Below are 18,284 nucleotides of genomic sequence, written 5' to 3' on the forward strand. Positions count from 1 at the left end.
GTGTGTGTGTGTGTGTGTGTGTTTGTAGGAGTGACCCTGCGATGCAACAGCAGCAACAGGAACAGCAGGAGAGCCAGGAGGGCTTCAGCTGGGGTGTGCGAGGAGGCGCTGGCCACAGACAGTGGCGTGTTTGAGGCCTGGAGCAGAAGGTGAGTCTCCCAGAGCTTGAGATGCATTCCAGTCTCGTTCACAAATGTGACGATTCGCTCGTCGCTCGTCTCTTGACACCTCAAAAGTTGCCGTTATTTAAACTTTGTCACGCGACATTTCACGTTGCGTTACTTTGCCTGTAATCACTGAATTGCTTAAACAGTACATGGTCTCTTAGCTTCGTTAACACCAGACCGCATCTCAACTGAGATTGGGTGTGGGTCTGGAAAAGCTTCATTAACTGTTTCACAGCTTCCAGGGGCATAACTAGCAGTGAAATTAAACTTAAATTGATGCATTAAACTCTTACCAAATCGTTTCAGAAGTGCAGCAATCAAATCTTTCTCTGAAAACAAAGTGTTTTAAATGCAGTTGTTCACTCAATTCCAAAGAAATGCATGCCCATATCTGTTTAACCCGGTCACCATCAGCGCAGCTATTAATTGTTTTGAATGCACTGTTCATCATATAAAGCCCGCCCCATGCGGGATTAGCGAATTCACTAACAGGTTCATCTAGGTTTTCCCAGGCTATGGTCTCTTGTCACTTTTCAGTCTTAATTGGACATTACTAAAAATGTGTGGCATAGATGCTGTATTCTATTAAACATTTTCTTGAATAGGCTTTGAATGGAACACTCGTGTAAATGCATGAGGAGAAGGGGTTGCCAAATTACTCTGGCTCCATCTAGTGCCCAGAAGCTGCAGCTGTTACAGATCGAGATTGTTTGGAAGCGGCTCCTTTAATTGATCTTGTCTCTACACCATCCTAAAAATTGTAACTGGTGTTTTTGTTTTTATTTATCACTAGCAGCATTTGTTAGTTTAGGTTAAATCACCTGTTCATATTTTCATGCCTCCTGCAACCCCCATGTGTTCGTCACCAGCAGAACGGAAGAATCAGACGAGATTGTGTACAGCCGGGATTCTGTCACCACAGCTGAAGCGCCGCAGATTCAATTAGGACTTCTGTAAGTCTCACAGATACTCACACGACACACACACACACAGTTGTACTTAAAGGGCTAAAATAATCACTTGCGTAGTTGTGCTAATGGTGTGTGAAAGTGCTCTCTCCTCATCTCCTCAGCTATGATGCGAGCTCGCAGTGTCTCGTGCTGCATGTTCTGCAGATGAGGAATTTCAACAAAGTTGCCGTGAAGGAAGGCTACCGAGTGTAAGCTAAATCTTCTGTCTCTGTGCAATATTATTTTTTTTTTCCCCAAAATGTTTCACCTGTCAGGTGCTTACATGCACACACACACACATGCGCACGCACACACATGCGCACACACACACACTAAACTGACTCACATACTCACACAGTTGCAACACTCCATGTGCTCAACAAAAAAAACATGACTCATTCTGAAACGAAAACATTTTTCTTATTCACCGTCACTGCAACCTTCTTTCCTCTCCTTGCTGCCTCTCTCTCTTCCCCTCTCCCCTGCCCCCCCTTTTCCTTCTCTCTCTCTCCCTCTCCCCTTTTCCCCCTCTCTTTCTGTCGCTTCCTCCCTCTTTCTCACCCTCTGAAGTTGATCAATGACATTGAGTGTGTTGTTTACAGTATGGGGGTGGGGAGGGCTGCTGTGTGGTGGTGGGGAGGGTGGGCAAGTTGTTTTTAAAATATGAAGGTGTGTGCTAACTTGTGGTTTGTATGGTTTTGTTTGAGGCTGGAACACACTTGTTAATGGTTTTATTTTGTAGTATTTAAACATCTAATATTGTTTCTCTCTCTCTCTCCATCCCCCCCTCTCTTTCTCATTAACAACACTTGTTAATGTTTTTTTTTGTAGTGCTGTATTTAAACACCTAACATTGTATCTCTCTCTCTCTCTCTCTCAACCTCTCTCTCTCTCTCTCTCTCTCCATCCCCCTCTCTCTTTCTCTAGCTATGTGAAGGTGCACGTGCTGCCTGTGGACCCCAGCCGGCCGTATCCCTACTACTGCTGTCGGCCCCAGGAGCCACGCTCGCCGCTCAGCTTCAACGAGGGCTTCCACGTGCCGCTGGCCGCAGACAGCCTGGCCTTGCTCAGCCTGCAGCTCAGCGTCTGCGCAGTGGGCATGCAGGCGCAGGAGGAGCTGCTGGTGAGTTGCTGGAGAACCAATCAGGAGGCAGGACAGGAGAGGGTGGATTTGGCTAAGGAAATATGTGGATTTATTCTGATTCTATTTCGGGTTTTTTTTCTGAGTATACTTTCAAATGAGAAAGGGTAAGAACAATGTAGCTAGATAATGGGGGGAAATATAGGAATGGATTATGACTGATTTCCACAATCTTTCAGATGCCTGTCCACCAGTGCCAGCTATGAAATCTAGATATGAAATCAAATACATATAGGCAGGTAAAGTGGAGCATAGCAGTTGGACGCTTCTGGGACGCTCCCTAAACATGTCACAGCACATGAGGGAATAACAAACACTGCCTGGGGGACATCTGTCCTAACAAATGGACCTAGTGGGAAATAGAGGTTACTTTCAGATGTACAATCAATCATTCAATTGATTCAATTTCAATGTTCTAATGAGCGTGTTTTGAGTTTATTTTGTTTACAACCCCCCCAAAAAAAAAAAAAAAAAAATACTAAAACTACTGTTTTAGTTACCATTGTGAAATAATCTTATATTTATATACCATTTAAATGATAACAAAATTGTAACACAAACAACTAACAAAGTAAAACAAAATTTGGTTACACTTTACTTGACAGTCTGTCACTTCTGTTATTAAGTGACATTCGTTTTTTGTCATAAATTAAGGTTAGGATTAGGGTTAGGGTTAGAGGTTAGAATTAGGGTTAGGGTTAGGTTTCATATGTCATGATAGTGTCATGTGTTCCTGACTGTGTCATGTCACTCTTATGTTGATACTGTCAAGTAAAGTGTTACCCAAAATTCCAATAATTGAAACTATTACCGTTAGTGTGTATTTTTTAACTTGATGATGTTTTGATAAACAGATGTTAAGAAGGGAAAGGAGCAGGGGCGGTCGGGGGATTCACTTCTAGACCATGTCTGCCTACTGGAGCGGGGAAGCGGGGAATAACGCACAACTAGCTAGGCTAAAGTCAGTCACACTATGAATTGCCATCCAAAAAGAACATTTCATTCATAACATTGTGTATAGAGGGCTATAATTTCATATACCGGTAAGCTACATGTTGTTATTTTTCTGGAATGTGAAATAGATTAAAGAAACTATACAAAACTAATCACTGCACACCAAAATGAATTGGTTTTGTGTTGACAATAAGATTAATGGACCTGAAACCGATCTATTGAGGGATAGGCGATTTTATGCTCTTGATACAACTTGTTTGCGTTTTTCTTCTAAGTGTGAGATACGGGGCTGATGCTTGGCAGTAGAGTTAGATAAACTTGAACGTAAGTTGCTTGACTGTTTCTGTCTCAAGTGTCCTAGCTGCGCCTTTGACGCAGCATTCACAGCGCCTGTCCAAGGGACAACTCACAGGGTGCCCATTATCAGAGGGTGCCTAGCTATAATGTTGGCCTTAACAGTAGCCTGTCTAAGTGGTCTAAAATGTGTGAATAATGTTAATTGAGCATGTTTTAAACACACAAGAACAGGTAATGACAGCTGCACACTTTCATATATCTTATATGGAATTTCCAAAAGTTTTTTTTAATAGGTTGTGAAATGAAACTGCTTGTGATTGCATAAGTAATGCTCTGATGATGGATCACTGTAGATGATGTCTGTATGTTGGGCATGAGTAATAGTCTGTGAAGCTGTTGGTAACCTCATGCCACCACCCCCCACACACACACACACACACACACACACACACAGGGCATGGCTCGGGTGGCGCTAGCCGACTGCGAGAACAGTGCAGAGATGGTAGTCACCTGGCACCGGATCCAGCTCTCCGGCACCAAGGAGCTCCACCGTGCAGACGCGGTCAGCCACAGCGGTGGGACTGGGCACAGCGTGGAGGAAGAGGAGGAGGAGGAAGAGGAAGTGGAGAAGGCAGGCCAACGGCATGCAGAAGAGCAATCAAGGCTGAAGGTGAGCAAAAGACTGACTTAAAGGAGACATCCGTTTCTCCAGATCACCGAGTACTGTCGGCGCGGAAAAAAAAAACTGGCAACTAAAGCAGCCAGGCAGCTACAGCACTAACAGGGGCGTCACTAGACCTAGAGCTGCACTAGGGCACAAGCCTTTAGGGGGTCCGGGGGCATGCTCCCCCGTAAGAACATTTTGTATGTTTAAGCCCAATGTCTTCCTTTTTCAGGACAGTCTGGGCTACCCATATCTGGGAAAGCATGATGTGATAATATTTATCTTATGTACTATGTCTTATGTCAGCCTTTATATCAAGAAGAAAAAAATCATTTGCGTCTTTATTGATATATGATATATTTAAATTAGAGAAAAAATAACTGATTAAAAAAAAATAAGCTCAGATTAATCGATTCCGTATGACCCCGAGCCGTTCTAGTCAGTAACCATTAGACTGTAAAATGAAGGAGAGAGAAGAAAATGTGCTGCCTAGATCATTGATTGGAACATTTACTTTTTAAAAACGGCCTGATGGTGTTGATAAAAATAAAGTGTTGATTAAAATAAAGTCCTCTGCAATGTCTGCAGCAAGGAATTTGCATATCACCGGAGTTCATCAACTCTAAAGTCGCACATCAATGCAAAGAAATAGTGTTGACATTGAGGGGATTGTTAATTTAATTTCATTGTGTCCCCTAGGTTATATCTGTGGCCTAAAATGCCTTGTATGTGAAAAAACACTTTTGAATTTATTTCCTCAGCATATTAGGTCATATCATAGATTATTATGGCCATTATTTGAACAGTGAAAATAAAAATAAAAGAGTTTTTGAACTTTAATGTCACTAATGCTGATTATTCAATGATTCATTTGAATTTAAAATACTTTCACAGCAAAAATTATATATGCGATTAATTTACATGAATTAATCACAGAGTATGTAATTAATTCGATTTAATTTTTTAATCGATTGAAAGCCCTAATATACTGTGCATATATATATATTCCGGGACGAAGAGTCTTGGTCAGACAGGTAACCAAGGACCCAATGGTCACTATGAATGAGATCTAGAGTTCCTTTGAGAAGATGAGAGAAGTGTAAAGAAGGACAAACATCAGTGCAGGCTCAGTGCCTGGTTTCTTCCATTGGGAATTGCGGCCAAATAGTTCAGTCTTTGTTTTGTCCTTCTGTACGCTTCTCCCATCTTCTCAAAGGAACTCTTATTTTATCCTTATTATTGTCATGACCTTTTGTTTTGGAGACTTCCCCTTCCCCTTCGTTTTGGGACAACGTTAACAAAGGATTATATTTCTAGAGAAAATACTGATTGATGGCAGGCGTGTAACAATAAAAGAGTTTTGAGACCCTCAATATCACTTTTTTGCATGTTGTTTTTTTTTTTTTTAAACTAGGGACTTCTATAAAGCCAATGAGACTGTGGTACAAATTTGACTGAGAACATGTTCGTCTTCCATTGTACAAAGTTTGGTCAGGCTAGGAATAATACATTTTAAGATGAATGTCCAAACATGGCCTCCAAGATAAGGCCTTTTAGAGAGTGTAAACAATCAAGGACAAAAAGACTATGAAAACAATAGAATTGAACAAAAATATTTTACAGGTTTTAGTTATGGAACCTAAACATTGTGTAGACAAACTTTGAGGAAAATCGGAATCGGTGCTGCAACCATTTTCCTGGATTTTGTCTGATTTGACATGGAATGACTCATAGCTGGCTAGCTTCATTGTTCATTTTGATAGGCACTTGCATCCTTGCAATCTTGTCTGGTATTTTTCTCAGTATGATGATCATAGACATCTACAACTACAGTTAGGAGTAAAATGGTTCATACCCCTGACAAATATTGATTTAATGTTGATTTTCTCTTGACCATTATGTTTGTTTTTTTAAGAAAAATGGCACGTCAAAAATTATCCTGGGTTTATTTTCTGGGTTTTGAGGCAGGAACAATTATTTGCCATCACTCTGGCACTTTTTGACGGATTGAGGTCTGGACTCTGGCTGGGTCACTCTAAGATGTTGATATTGTTCTCTGTTAACCATTTCTTCCCTTGTTTTGGCTGCATGCTCCTCCAAAAATCTTAACATAGCCCATAATTGTTCCTGCCTCAAAGTCCAGGTTGCTGCTAAAAAGGTGTGGTCTAGAATCATTGAGGAGACATGGAGAGGCTTGGTAGGTATTATAAGAACCATTTTGAGAGCTGTGAATGCAGATAAAGATGTTTCCATTGATTATTTAAAAAGGGTATGAATAATTTTGGACATGCCATTTTTTAGGAAAACGCTTCTCTTTTTGATTCTATCTTTCTACCACATTGTCTTACAACCTTTAGCAATGTGGCAGTGTCATTTTCAGTCATAACAAACATATTGGTCAAGAGAAAATGAACATAAAATTAATATTTGCCAGGGGTATGAATCATTTTGTTCCTAACTATGTGCAAGAATGCTGCTTTGATTTATTGCAGCATATTTTAGTAATGAGTTCAACAGAAATGCTTTAAAACAGAATTGAGTTTTTTTATGACCTGTATTCCCCCACCTCTCTCTCTCTCTCTCTCTCTCTCTCTCTCTCTCTCTCTCTCTCTCTCTCTCTCTCTCTCTCTCTCTCTCTGTTATCAGGTATCAGGGTCAGCTCTATTGGCTCGTGCCTCCACCCAGCTGGAGGAGGTGGAGAGAGAGCTGGACCTCAGCGAGGAGGAGCTGGAGAGGAAGGAGGAGCAGGGAGAGGCAGTGTCCGAGAGGTGAACACACACACACAAACATACATACTAGCCCACACTCGCTCAGTCACTGCCACTCCCACCTAATTGCATATACACACACTCACACACATGCACACACAAAAACACTGATGCAAAACCGTATTATTCAATCCCAGATGGATGTGCTTAGTATGACAATTATACAAGTCTTTTGAATTTGTTGCAGACAAATATGAGAGTGATAAATGTTAACCCATGAAGCTTCCAGCTAATGTCATCACATTGATTAGTGAAGTTGATTCAGCAGATAGCCTGCTAACTTTCCATTTTTAACACTAATCGTGCGTGCGTGTGTGTGTGTGTGTGTGTGTGTGTGTGTGTGTGTGTGTGTGTGTGACCTCTTGTTGGTTTTAGGAGCTGGCAGGCTGAGTCTGTGGACAGTGGCTGTAGCAACAGCACAGCGTTTGTGGCGCCCTGTGTGGAGGGGCTCTGTGCTGAGGGCATCTGCATGGCCAGCGGAGGGCGCTGTGTGCAGCCCACTGACAGAGGACTCGTCAGGGTAAATCGCCTCTCTCTCTCCCTGTCTGTAGTCCGACTCTTAAATGATGTCCATCTACAAGTGACATAAGGGTCTCCGCCTACAAGTCTTAATTTTTTATTTTTATTTTAAAATATATTATGTCGACTGTAATTAAAAAATATCAAACTTGAAATTTGAACTTGAAATGGTAATACACTGCTCACCATGTTTATGTGAGCAGTTACTGTTAGAGTTGTTTGGTGCCAGATGGATAACTATATATCCCTCAGTCTCTCTGATGCTGAGTGGAGATCACATTTCTGGCTTGTGGTGTGTTTGACCTCAGGGCTGTAGGTGGACTAGTCAGGTTTCCCGTAGGAGTGATGCACTGATGCAAAATGGCCTCTTTTCACCACTGATAGGAACGGCCTTTTACTGTAGGTCAGACATGATGTGGAGTGAGTCATCGCTGTGCGCTGGCATCTTTCATAACTTGCGTTTCTGTTATGAGGGTACTAAAAACATGCTGTGTTGCCTGACAGTAAATCGCCCATTTGAAACTTGTGTGGGATGGAGACTCTTTATTTTCTAGAACAGTGTTAAGTTTATGTTAAGTTAATGTTTGGCCACACACATGGTGAGGCATGTGTGCCCACAGTGGAGTTTCTTTTGTCAGTCGGGACTGAGCACGATGACAAAAAAGGTGATGCCTGTTGCACGAGGAGGATGAGGAGGATATGTCCTCATCCTCTGGTAGTAATATTTATTGTTGTAGTATTTGTTACCTAAGGTCTCCCCTGCATAGTGTAGTTGTAAGTTGCTTTGGATAAAAGTGTCTGCTAAATGAATAAAAGGAATGACCGTGACACTGACGATGTCCCCCCACACACACACACACACACACACACACACACACACACACCCTTTCAAAGCATTATTGACACCGGGTTCATGTGTTCAGGTGCATGTAGACTCCAGTGTGGAGGACTGGACTGGTTAGATGCAGGTCTCTGCTTACGTCATCACTGGCACCATCCCTAATGTAAATCAGTGATCAGTTGCATTGGGTTACTTGTAAGTGGCAAAATAATGACTATTAAAATCTCCTTCATTACGACTGTGGCATGCTTTTTATCTGGGACCTTTTGCTGCTGGGGAACTACTTTAGAGGTGTGTTGGCAAATGTATTTTCCCACACTTCAGCGACTCTGCATTCTTTCACATTTCACTCTGCCCTAGGTGTGGCAGTGCTTTTCTGCTATGTAAGCCAAACGTCTATGAACCTTCAGACGCTGGGACTTCAGAATTATCACAAACAGAACTATACGAACCTTTAGGAAATATACAGTAGGCTACCAGTCACAAGTAGCACTACTTACTCATTCAGTGTTTCCCATACATTGACTTATTTGTGGCGGCCCACCACAATATCAACATTGACCACCACACAATGATTTTCCAGGTTGTACTACATTGTGCTTAAATCTGGTTAGCATCATAACCACGCTGCTGCACTAATTTGTTAAAAACTGTTGCATTCAAGTTAATTCTGCAAACCTACCACTACAAATAGAATTTAATTCTGTGGGAAACACTGTCATTGATGGAATTTTCTTTCTCTTTATTTTTTATTTTTTGACTATTTTACTCTGCGAGACACTCTGGCCATCAGTAGTGATGCACGTTACTTTTGTCACTTGTATCGCGGGGAGCCAATCACATCGGTGTATCTGATAGGTGGGCCAAAGGCGAGCTAAACAGATGAGAGTCGTAGTGTTATCCTATTGCGTTGAAGTCTGGAATCAGTCAGTAAATGTTGGTCGTATAGACTTATCCAATTGCGTGCAGTGAGGTTTTCAAATGCACGCTTGGTGCCGCCCCTCGAGTTGGGCCATTACATTATTCGTGGCCAGACCCTTAATAATTCTAGATTACCAGGGTCTGGAATCTCCAGGCTATTAGATCAGTACTATAAACTATGAAGTAGCACATATGATATCATGTAGTAAATAAAGAATGTGTAAATAAAACAAAATATTTCTAAGTAGATTCCAAGTAGGCACTGGAGCTACATTTTGCTTTTGATGGCTACTTTGTACATTTGTGTACTTCATACACTCAACACTCTTAACCAGCATCAGGTAGATGTTTTCCCCCGTTTTTAATTCATATACATGTTAAACAATTGTTGGCTGCTTTCTTTCAAGTATATTGAAAAGCATTCTAGGTGACTGACACATGAAATTTGTTATGATGTTAGTGGTGTACAAAGCTGTCATGAAGGTTAACAGTGGCTACTTTCAGTAATCTATCTATAATATGAAACATTTTGTTTCATTAAAACATCACTTCTACTTTGCAACATTGGTTTTGATGTCTTTGGTAATGTTCTACAATGTACTTTGTTTTTCTACATGATGACAAAAGAATGAGTGCAGAAAGATGGATTGCAACTAGACAGGGAAGGGAGTGGGAGATTTTTTTGGATCAGTTCTCTTTATCATCTTGGCAAGTAAAATGAATAATGTTTGCATTGCTTAAAGTTTGTTATGTTATGCTATAAGTCTGAACGGCCAAGCTGTAGTTTTGGACTCGATGGACAAGACATTCCTCCTTAGCACTGTAACATCACTGTGAGGGTCCTTGCCGACAACACTTAGGACAGGACAGCACCAGGATGTTGACTGACCGCTACTTGTGTCTTCCTGATAGGTGGATAAGGCTACAAACACCGAGGTGGTCTTCCCTGAGCCAATGAGGGTGCGGCCGAAGGAACGCGGGGGTCGTTGGGGACACGGCTCGCCTTTCATGCGAGGCAGCGCCATTGTTCGCTCGCAGACTTTCTCCCCAGGAGCACGCAGCCAGTATGTGTGTAGGGTAAGTTCCCCAATCCAGACACAGACACACGCTCACACACACGCATGCACAAGCTAATCGGGCATTTAAAATTATATCTCATCTCTAAGGTATGAAGTCAAATACAGACAAGTCAAGTGGGATTCATGCAGTGATTCTTTAAGCCTAATCCATTAGCTCATTCCATGAAATGTGTTGATTCTGTGCCTGATGGAAATTATGTATGTTTATGTAAATTAGTCTAAATGCCACATTCACATGCCATTCAATCTAAATGCATTTCCTTCTGTACTCTATAATGGTATGAATGCTTTAGCTGAAATGTTGATTTGCCATGTCAGTCCCCCTGGGGGGACTTCTCATCTGTGTCTTTTCTCAATTCCCTTTGTGTGTGTGTCCGTGTGTGTGTGTGTGTGTGTGTGTCCGCGTGCGTGTGCAAACGTACACATGTTGCGTGTGCGTGGTTTAGTTGTACCGAAGCGACAGCGACAGCTCTACACTACCAAAGAAGTCCCCCTTCATCAGAAACACTCTAGAGAGAAGAACTCTGCGCTACAAACAGGTACACAGATCAGCCCTGCAAAAAGTGACCGTGTCCAGTTACCACCCAGCAAAGAGTGCAATGGCCAACTCTTCAGAATTAGCAGTAAAGAACTCACCTCAGTGTGTTTATGTTTGTGTGTGTGTGTACAACAGCAGTCGTACCGCTCGTCGCTGGCAGAGCCGCCCACGCGCACCTCCCTGGACCTGGAGCTGGACCTCCAGGCATGCCGCACGCGCCAGCGGCAGCTGACCGAGGAGCTGAGCACGCTACGGGAGCTCAAGGTGCGGCTGGAGGAGCCACAGACACGCGACACCCCCGACACCCCGCCCCTCTGGGCCCTGCGTGACGAGCGCTTCCGGTGCCTGCTGCGCGAGGCCCACAGACAGGTACCATACTCATCCTCCCTCGCACGCACGCACTCACTCACACATGTTAACACTCGTGCACGCTCACTTACTCACTCACAAACACACGCTAACACTCGTGCACACTCACTTACTCGCATGCACGGCACGCCCACTTACTCACACACCTAACAGTGCTGTGCACTACAGATGCGCCATGATGGGCAAAGAGCTGTGTGGACTCAAAAGCTGTCTAAGTATTGCTATGTGCTCAGGTGGCGGTTCTCTGCTTAGATGCGGAGAAAGCTTTTGATTAGATAGAGTGGACATGTATGCGATTGGTATTGAACCCCTTGCTATTAATATCAGGCAACACAGCTCTCACAAACCCATTCGTCTAGGAGATGTGGACCACCATCTATCTTTATATGCAGATGATGTTGCAATCTTTGTCACAGCCTGAACAGTCTATCCCCATTCTGTTAGACCTCATAAAGTCATTTGGTGAAGTTTCTGGGTACACAATTAACTGGCAAAAAGCATTTTTGCCTCTTGGGGATAACCATGAAGCAGAATTTTTGCATAAACTCCTATTTAAAGTGACAGACAAGCTGAAGTACCTTGGAGTAACTCTGCCAAAATTAATTTTTAAACTGCAACTGACGCACGCTCCCACTTTCTATGGTGGGTCGTACAAATGCTATCACTGGCAAGATTCATAAGTATAAGTAAGATTCATAAGTATATACTCTCTTGATCCCGTGAGGGAAATTTGGTCTCTGCATTTATCCCAATCTGTGAATTAGTTAAACACACTCAACACACAGTGAGGTGAAACACACACTAATCCCGGCGCAGTGAGCTGCCTGCTACAACAGCGGCGCTCGGGGAGCAGTGAGGGGTTAGGTGCCTTGCTCAAAGGCACTTCAGCCGCTCCACTGGTCGGGGTTTGAACCGGCAACCCTCCGGTTACAAGTCGGAAGCGCTAACCAGTAGGCCACGGCTGCCCAGATTCCTATACCTCTTTCAAAACCATCCTATTTTCCTAAAAAGTCATTCTTTAAACTACTAGACTCAATAATCATGCCTTTTTATCTGGGGTTTTAAAGCTCATAGAATATCAAACATATTTACAAAAAACCCAGAGAGAAGGGTGGATTTGGGTTACCAGGCTTTCAACATTACTACTGGGCAGCAAATCTTAGAGCTCTTGCCTATTGGCGTGAAGGCTATAGCCTGGAAATGTCAACAAACACCACTGCGTGTTGCCATTGAAAAGAAAGATGTCAGAGACAGTTCATTCCCAGCTCTTCTTATCTCAACGCCTTGACTGCCTGTAAAGACAAAAGTGAATAACCAAATAGTTCTCAATTGTTTGAAAATGTGGCAGCAAATTAAGAAGTGCTGCAAGTTGCCTACAACCTCTATCTATCTATCTATCTATCTATCTATCTATCTATCTAGATAGATAGATAGATAGATAGAGGAAATTCAAGATCTATGCGTGTCATAACCATGCATTTTCCCCTTCACTCTCAGATGCAACTTTTTAAAGTTGGAGGCTAAAAGGCATAGCAGTTTTAAAAGATCTGTACATTGACAAACATTTTCCCTCAAGTTTTCCCTTCCATCAATACACTTCTTCAGTAGAATCCAATATTGTTCTATTAATGCCAGACATCACTTAATCCAGTTTAAGGTCAAACATAGACTTCATTATTCAAAAACTAAACTACATCCAATATATACGGTTTCCCTTTGTGTTATCGATGTAAGTCAGCTGACGGTTCCTTAACCCATCTCTTCTGGACATATCTGAAGCAGTCAAAGGTGATTCAAAACGAGTCAGAAAGTCGAGGCAGGACCCATCGTCAAAATTTCGGTGTCCACTACTCTAGTTCATCCAAAACAAACCAGAAAAGGGACTCAAAGTGCTAAATACCGGAATTATCCTTTAATTGCAAAGAGACTGAGCTTTGGAAGTCAGAGGCAGTGTCACTCTTCAAGACGTGGCTAACAGAACTTACCTCTGTATTACATACGGAGAAAATCCGATATGGCATGACGGACAGTCATAAAAGATTTGGCAGCCAATCTTAGATCATCTTGCTCAATTTGAACATTTGTGAGATTCACAATAGGCCACTTGCCTATTTATCTTTAATAAATTCTGTTTTAAGTTAGAGTACCAGTGATGCAACAGTACATTTCATTGTCTTGAGTAATAGTCCTACGGCATTTTGTGTCTCTCTCTCTCTCTCTCTCTCTATCTATCTATCTATCTATCTATCTATCTATCTATCTATCTATCTTTCTTTCCTCTTTTTTTCATATTGCTGTATTTTTTTACTCATAATCTTTGTCCCTTTGTACTATACTACTTGGAAAAAAAAACATATTGGGGGGAAAAAATGCTATGCGCTCAACAGTACGTTGACATGGCAATAAAGTAATCTATGTATTTTTGTTCGGAATGTGTTTGGCAAAATAGACAGCTGGCGAGCTAGATGTAAATTCTCAACACACACACACACACACAGGTGGAGGTATAGGCAATGTGTCTTCACCATACACACACACTGACATATGGATGCAGGTATAGGCAATATGTCTTCACCATGACACACTGACATATGGATGCAGGTATAGGCAATATGTCTTCGTTGCCGTGCATCTCACAACTGGTATAGGTGTTCAGATGGCCTCATGATGGGATTCTTGGCTAATTACAGCACCTGAGGCTGCTGTTGTCTTCAGTGCACCACACCTAACCTGCTGCCGAAGGCTAGTGTGGCAGTTTCCAAAAAATCTCAATTAAAATGTATTTGAAAAGCGCCATGTGGAGTTCTGTAGGCTTCTCTCCAACCCCCTTGGATATCGCAAATGCCCACACTGTCACTGTACTCCAGTAAACAAAGTCCCCAGTGCACAGGTGAATGGCTGCTGTGCAGCCCTAAACAGTCGTGGAGTTTTAATGGAGTCCAGCTGGACAAGAGTGAGCGAAGTTACCAGCCAGAGAAGCAGCACAGGGAATTATGAACTAGAACCAGGGACATGGCAGGTTCAAGCAATAGGTAATGAAGAGGTTTATTTTTTTAACCAAAGTAGCTCTACTGATCAGACCTTTCTTGACACTGTTAGCTGGTCCTCTTGTTTACGTTTTTTGCTTCTTCAGTGGTCTGTGTGAAGAATCGGTGGCGTGTCGGCAAGCGCAAGTATAAATGCGTTTTGGTGACGTCAGATATTACGAAGCGTAATCTTTTGCGGTTTGAAAATCGCGTTTCATTATATCGCGATATTATCGCAAATGCAATAACTCGTTCAGCCCTAGTGTCTCTGTGTGTGCATGTGCCTGTGTGCATACGTATGCCTACATGTCTACTGTGTGTTTATGTGTGTCTGTGTCTGTGTGTGTCTGTGCTATGTGTGTGTGTGTGTGTGTGTGTGTGTGTGTGTGTGCCTGCATGTGTGTGGATATATCTTTATGTGTGTGTTTATGAGTGTGTGTGTGTGTGTGTGTGTGCATGCGTAGTGTACAGTCACTAAATGTACACTTAGATCAGTGCACCACACCTAACCTGCTGCCGAAGGCTAGTGTGGTAGTTTCAAAAACATCTCAATTAAAAAAATGTGAAACATCTCAATTAAAATGTATTTGAAAAGTGCCATGTGGAGTTCTGTAGGCTTCTCTCCGCAAAAATAAATCACACTTGTCAATTTGTCTCCATCTCCTACTCCATCTTGCAACTTTTGTGTAGCCTATGTAAATTAGTGTGTGCATGTGTGTTATATGTGTGGATCTGTGTGTGTTTTCGCTTGTGAGTGTGTGTGGGGGGTTAATGGGGTGTGTGTGTGTGTGCTTGTCTGCGTGTGTGTGTGTGTGTGTGTGTGTGTGTGTTCACTTGTGAGTGGGAGTAATGGGGTGTGTTTATGAGTGTGTCTGCGTGCGTGCCTGCTTGCCTGTGTGTGTGTGCATGTGGGTGTGTGTGTGCATGTGGGTGTGTTTGTGCATGTGGGTGTGTGTGTGTGTGTGCTTGTGTGCGTGCGTGCCTCTGTGTGTGTGTGTGTGTGTGTGTGCCTGCATGTGTGTGCATGTATCTTTATGTGTGTGTTCATGAGTGTGTGTGCGTAGTGTACAGTCACTAAATTACTTAGATTACTTATACTAATTTATTGTATGGTCCCCTATGAACCGAATTCCACAAAACTTTCAGTTCTCGTGATATTTGCAGAAAACTGTGTTCGGCCATCTATCTTCCGTGTCATCCTTGTGGGGCTACATGCCCAACAAGTTTCGTGCACCCCGGTCTTTCAGTGTCCCGGGAATCGTTGACACAAAAATACTTCGCTGCGCAGCGGTTATAATAATGCCAGCCTGTAGAGTACCCAAGCAAATAAGCAGAAAAATGTTGACATTCTTTAACATTGTTTATTTGTTTTTCAAAACTATGAGTCAAAAACGATCCGTCAAGCTTAATCTAACCACCCTGTCATGCAAATTAGACAGGACCCTATCATTTAACAATATCATCGCTAAGCAAATTGCATTTCTAATTGAAGGCAGGTATGTCAGTAACTTGACTGTTTTTAGATAACTAGAGCCAATTTATCATGAAATGTACCACCTCGTCAAATAACCCGTCACATTTATTATATTTCAGTCCATTATATGCCTGTATGTTATATTTGCCTGAGGTGGCAAATATGTTGTGAAGTGAAAAGAAGTTTACTTTTGATACAAATTTTGAAAATTAGTGCGTCCCCACCACCAGGACCCCCTGCAACACAGGTCACACACAGACACAGAACAGGACACAACACAACACACCAGGACATACTGTAACATTGAGAAACACTGATAGTATAAAAACACTCACACAGGTATCAACACAGCATTGACATTTGACTGTAGTATAACAATGATTCTGAAACTGCCGGGCCTGAACACGTTGCAAGGTGGGTGCGACAGCTCACACGCAAAATTAAATAATAATAGTTTGTTCTGTCTTCTTCGCCTATTTTGTAAAAGCCTCTTGTTATATTATGGTTATGGTATTTAGCAGACGCTTTTGTCCAAAGCGACATACAAATAACAACAATAAAAAGTTAACTTTAACAGTAAACAATTAAAAAGTTGGTAAGACTACATTAAGGAGAATAGCAATAATAAACAACAATGTCAATTCAATAGCCTAAAGAAAATGAATAAATACTATAATATACAAACCATAACAAATTACACTTAATAAACTAAGTGCATGTTGAACAGATATGCCTTTAGATCCCTCTTGAAAGACCGAAAACTATCACAGTAAAAGAGAGCACTGGGCAACTCATTCCATCAACAAAAAAACAGGAAAATAGTCTTGAATTTAACCCAGCGTTTATGACTGGTCGACACAACAGACGTTCATCAGAAGACCACATCTAGATCATTGAATTAAGATAGCTGGTCTGATCTTCCTAATGTTGTAAAGGATAAACCGACATGATTTTGCAATTAAGGCTACATGCTCAGTTTTTGAGAGATTAAGCTGAAGGTGGTGATTTTTCATCCAGGATGAAATATCCTTAAGACGATGCAGAAATCCGTTGGGAGTCTTCAGGTGGGAAAGATGGGTAAAGTTGAGTGTCGTCCGCATAGCAATGATAGTCAATTCCATGGGAGAGAATGGTCTCACCCAAGGAAGTGGTGTAAATAAAAAAAGTGATGAGGTCATGAGACTTTGATATTTGTCCCTGCCAAGACACGCTAAAATAATGCCCTTTAAGGTAAGATTCAAACCAGTCAAGAGCTTTCTCAGAAATTCCCAGTTCAGATAGTGTAGACCACCTTGAAACCAGACTGCATAGGGTCTAGTAGGTTATTCTGATAAAGGAAGTCACATATTTGGTGCAGAGTGAACCTGATGAAGTGCTTAGCGAAATGCATCGTTCACTCCAAATAAAAAATCTATGTTAATAGTGATCAGTGTGCGGTGACTTTGATCTTTCACTTTTGGAAGTCATATACTTGCTTGAAGACCACTTTCTCCAAAACCTTTGACAAGAAAGGAAGAAGGGAGACAGGTCTGTAGTTCTTCACATCAGTTGAATTAAGTGTACTTTGCTTTAGCAAAGGTGTAACCCTTGCCTATTCAAGAACTGAGTGAAGTGTTCAACACATGTGTGACTGCTGGTAGAACAGCAGGTGCGATAGACTAGAAGAGTAGATGGGACAGGATCCAAAGGGCACGTTGTTGGACGACTTCGCTGAAGCAGTTGAGAGACCGCTTCCTCATCAAAAGGAGAGCAAGAGTCCAACGTCATCATGCCAACACAAGGCAAAGCCCGCCTTATAGGTTCATCAAACTGAGCACCTATTTTAGCAACTTTTTCAATGAAAAATGTTGCAAAGTCATCTGCTGACAGTGAAGTAGCTGATGCTGGTAGAGAATTGAGAAGAGACTTGAAAGTGGAAAAAAGTTTTTTGTCAATCTTGCTCTGATAGAATGCCTTTTTTGCAAGTGTAACAGTGGATGAAAAAGATGATGGCACAGACTGGTTGTTAGTTAAATTATAATAATTTCACATTCTTACAATAGCCACAACACAACACCAATGCATAGGCCTAGCCTTGGCACAGACAAGCACAAGTTTAACTTGAGAGTAAAATGCGTATTTCACTTTCCCAAATAAAGAAACCTCGGCAAATATAATATAACGACTTGAGTTATTTGCACTATTTATGCAGTGTACATCCAGTGTGTGTGTGTGTGTGTGTGTGTGTGTGTGTATGTGGGCAAAATTGAGCAGATAAATTAACAGCTTTGAAAATATTTAACATTGTTTCACATGACATTGAACTCATTCCAAGTAGCCTACAGAAGGACGACAATAATAATGGAATAGAGGAAGAGTGAGATAGCAGAAATGTGGGAAAACTGGGGAGGAGTCAGAAGTGCACAGTGCACACCAAACCGTATAGTAGTAGGCACTATTACATATCTATCAAACCTCCTAGATTTGGTGGGGGTGGCAGAAAACAGGGTTAAGGGGGCCTTCATGCATTGTAGGACTGTTTGTGGGGGCCCAGGTTGGAAAAGTTTGCAAACCCCTGGCCCTGGTCAGTGATGACA

General features: G+C 42.0%; 1 protein-coding gene across 4 annotated transcripts in view; it reads left to right on the forward strand.

The window, feature by feature from the left end:
* The window catches only part of wwc3 (WWC family member 3), a 54,576-nt gene that overhangs the window by 32,460 nt on the left and 3,832 nt on the right, over positions 1-18,284 (forward strand). For 2 of the 4 annotated variants that reach the window (XM_048252404.1, XM_048252405.1), the window contains exons 12-21: positions 29-149; positions 1,037-1,120; positions 1,240-1,326; positions 2,045-2,240; positions 3,964-4,179; positions 6,820-6,941; positions 7,317-7,461; positions 10,135-10,299; positions 10,748-10,840; positions 10,975-11,208. In XM_048252404.1, coding sequence (XP_048108361.1) covers positions 29-149; positions 1,037-1,120; positions 1,240-1,326; positions 2,045-2,240; positions 3,964-4,179; positions 6,820-6,941; positions 7,317-7,461; positions 10,135-10,299; positions 10,748-10,840; positions 10,975-11,208 — 1,463 coding nt within the window. The remainder of the gene's footprint in view (positions 1-28; positions 150-1,036; positions 1,121-1,239; positions 1,327-2,044; positions 2,241-3,963; positions 4,180-6,819; positions 6,942-7,316; positions 7,462-10,134; positions 10,300-10,747; positions 10,841-10,974; positions 11,209-18,284) is intronic. The other 2 variants (XM_048252407.1, XM_048252406.1) reach the window with 2 other exon arrangements.

This window comes from Alosa alosa, chromosome 9 (assembly GCF_017589495.1).
Source record: "Alosa alosa isolate M-15738 ecotype Scorff River chromosome 9, AALO_Geno_1.1, whole genome shotgun sequence".
Taxonomy (NCBI): domain Eukaryota; kingdom Metazoa; phylum Chordata; class Actinopteri; order Clupeiformes; family Clupeidae; genus Alosa; species Alosa alosa.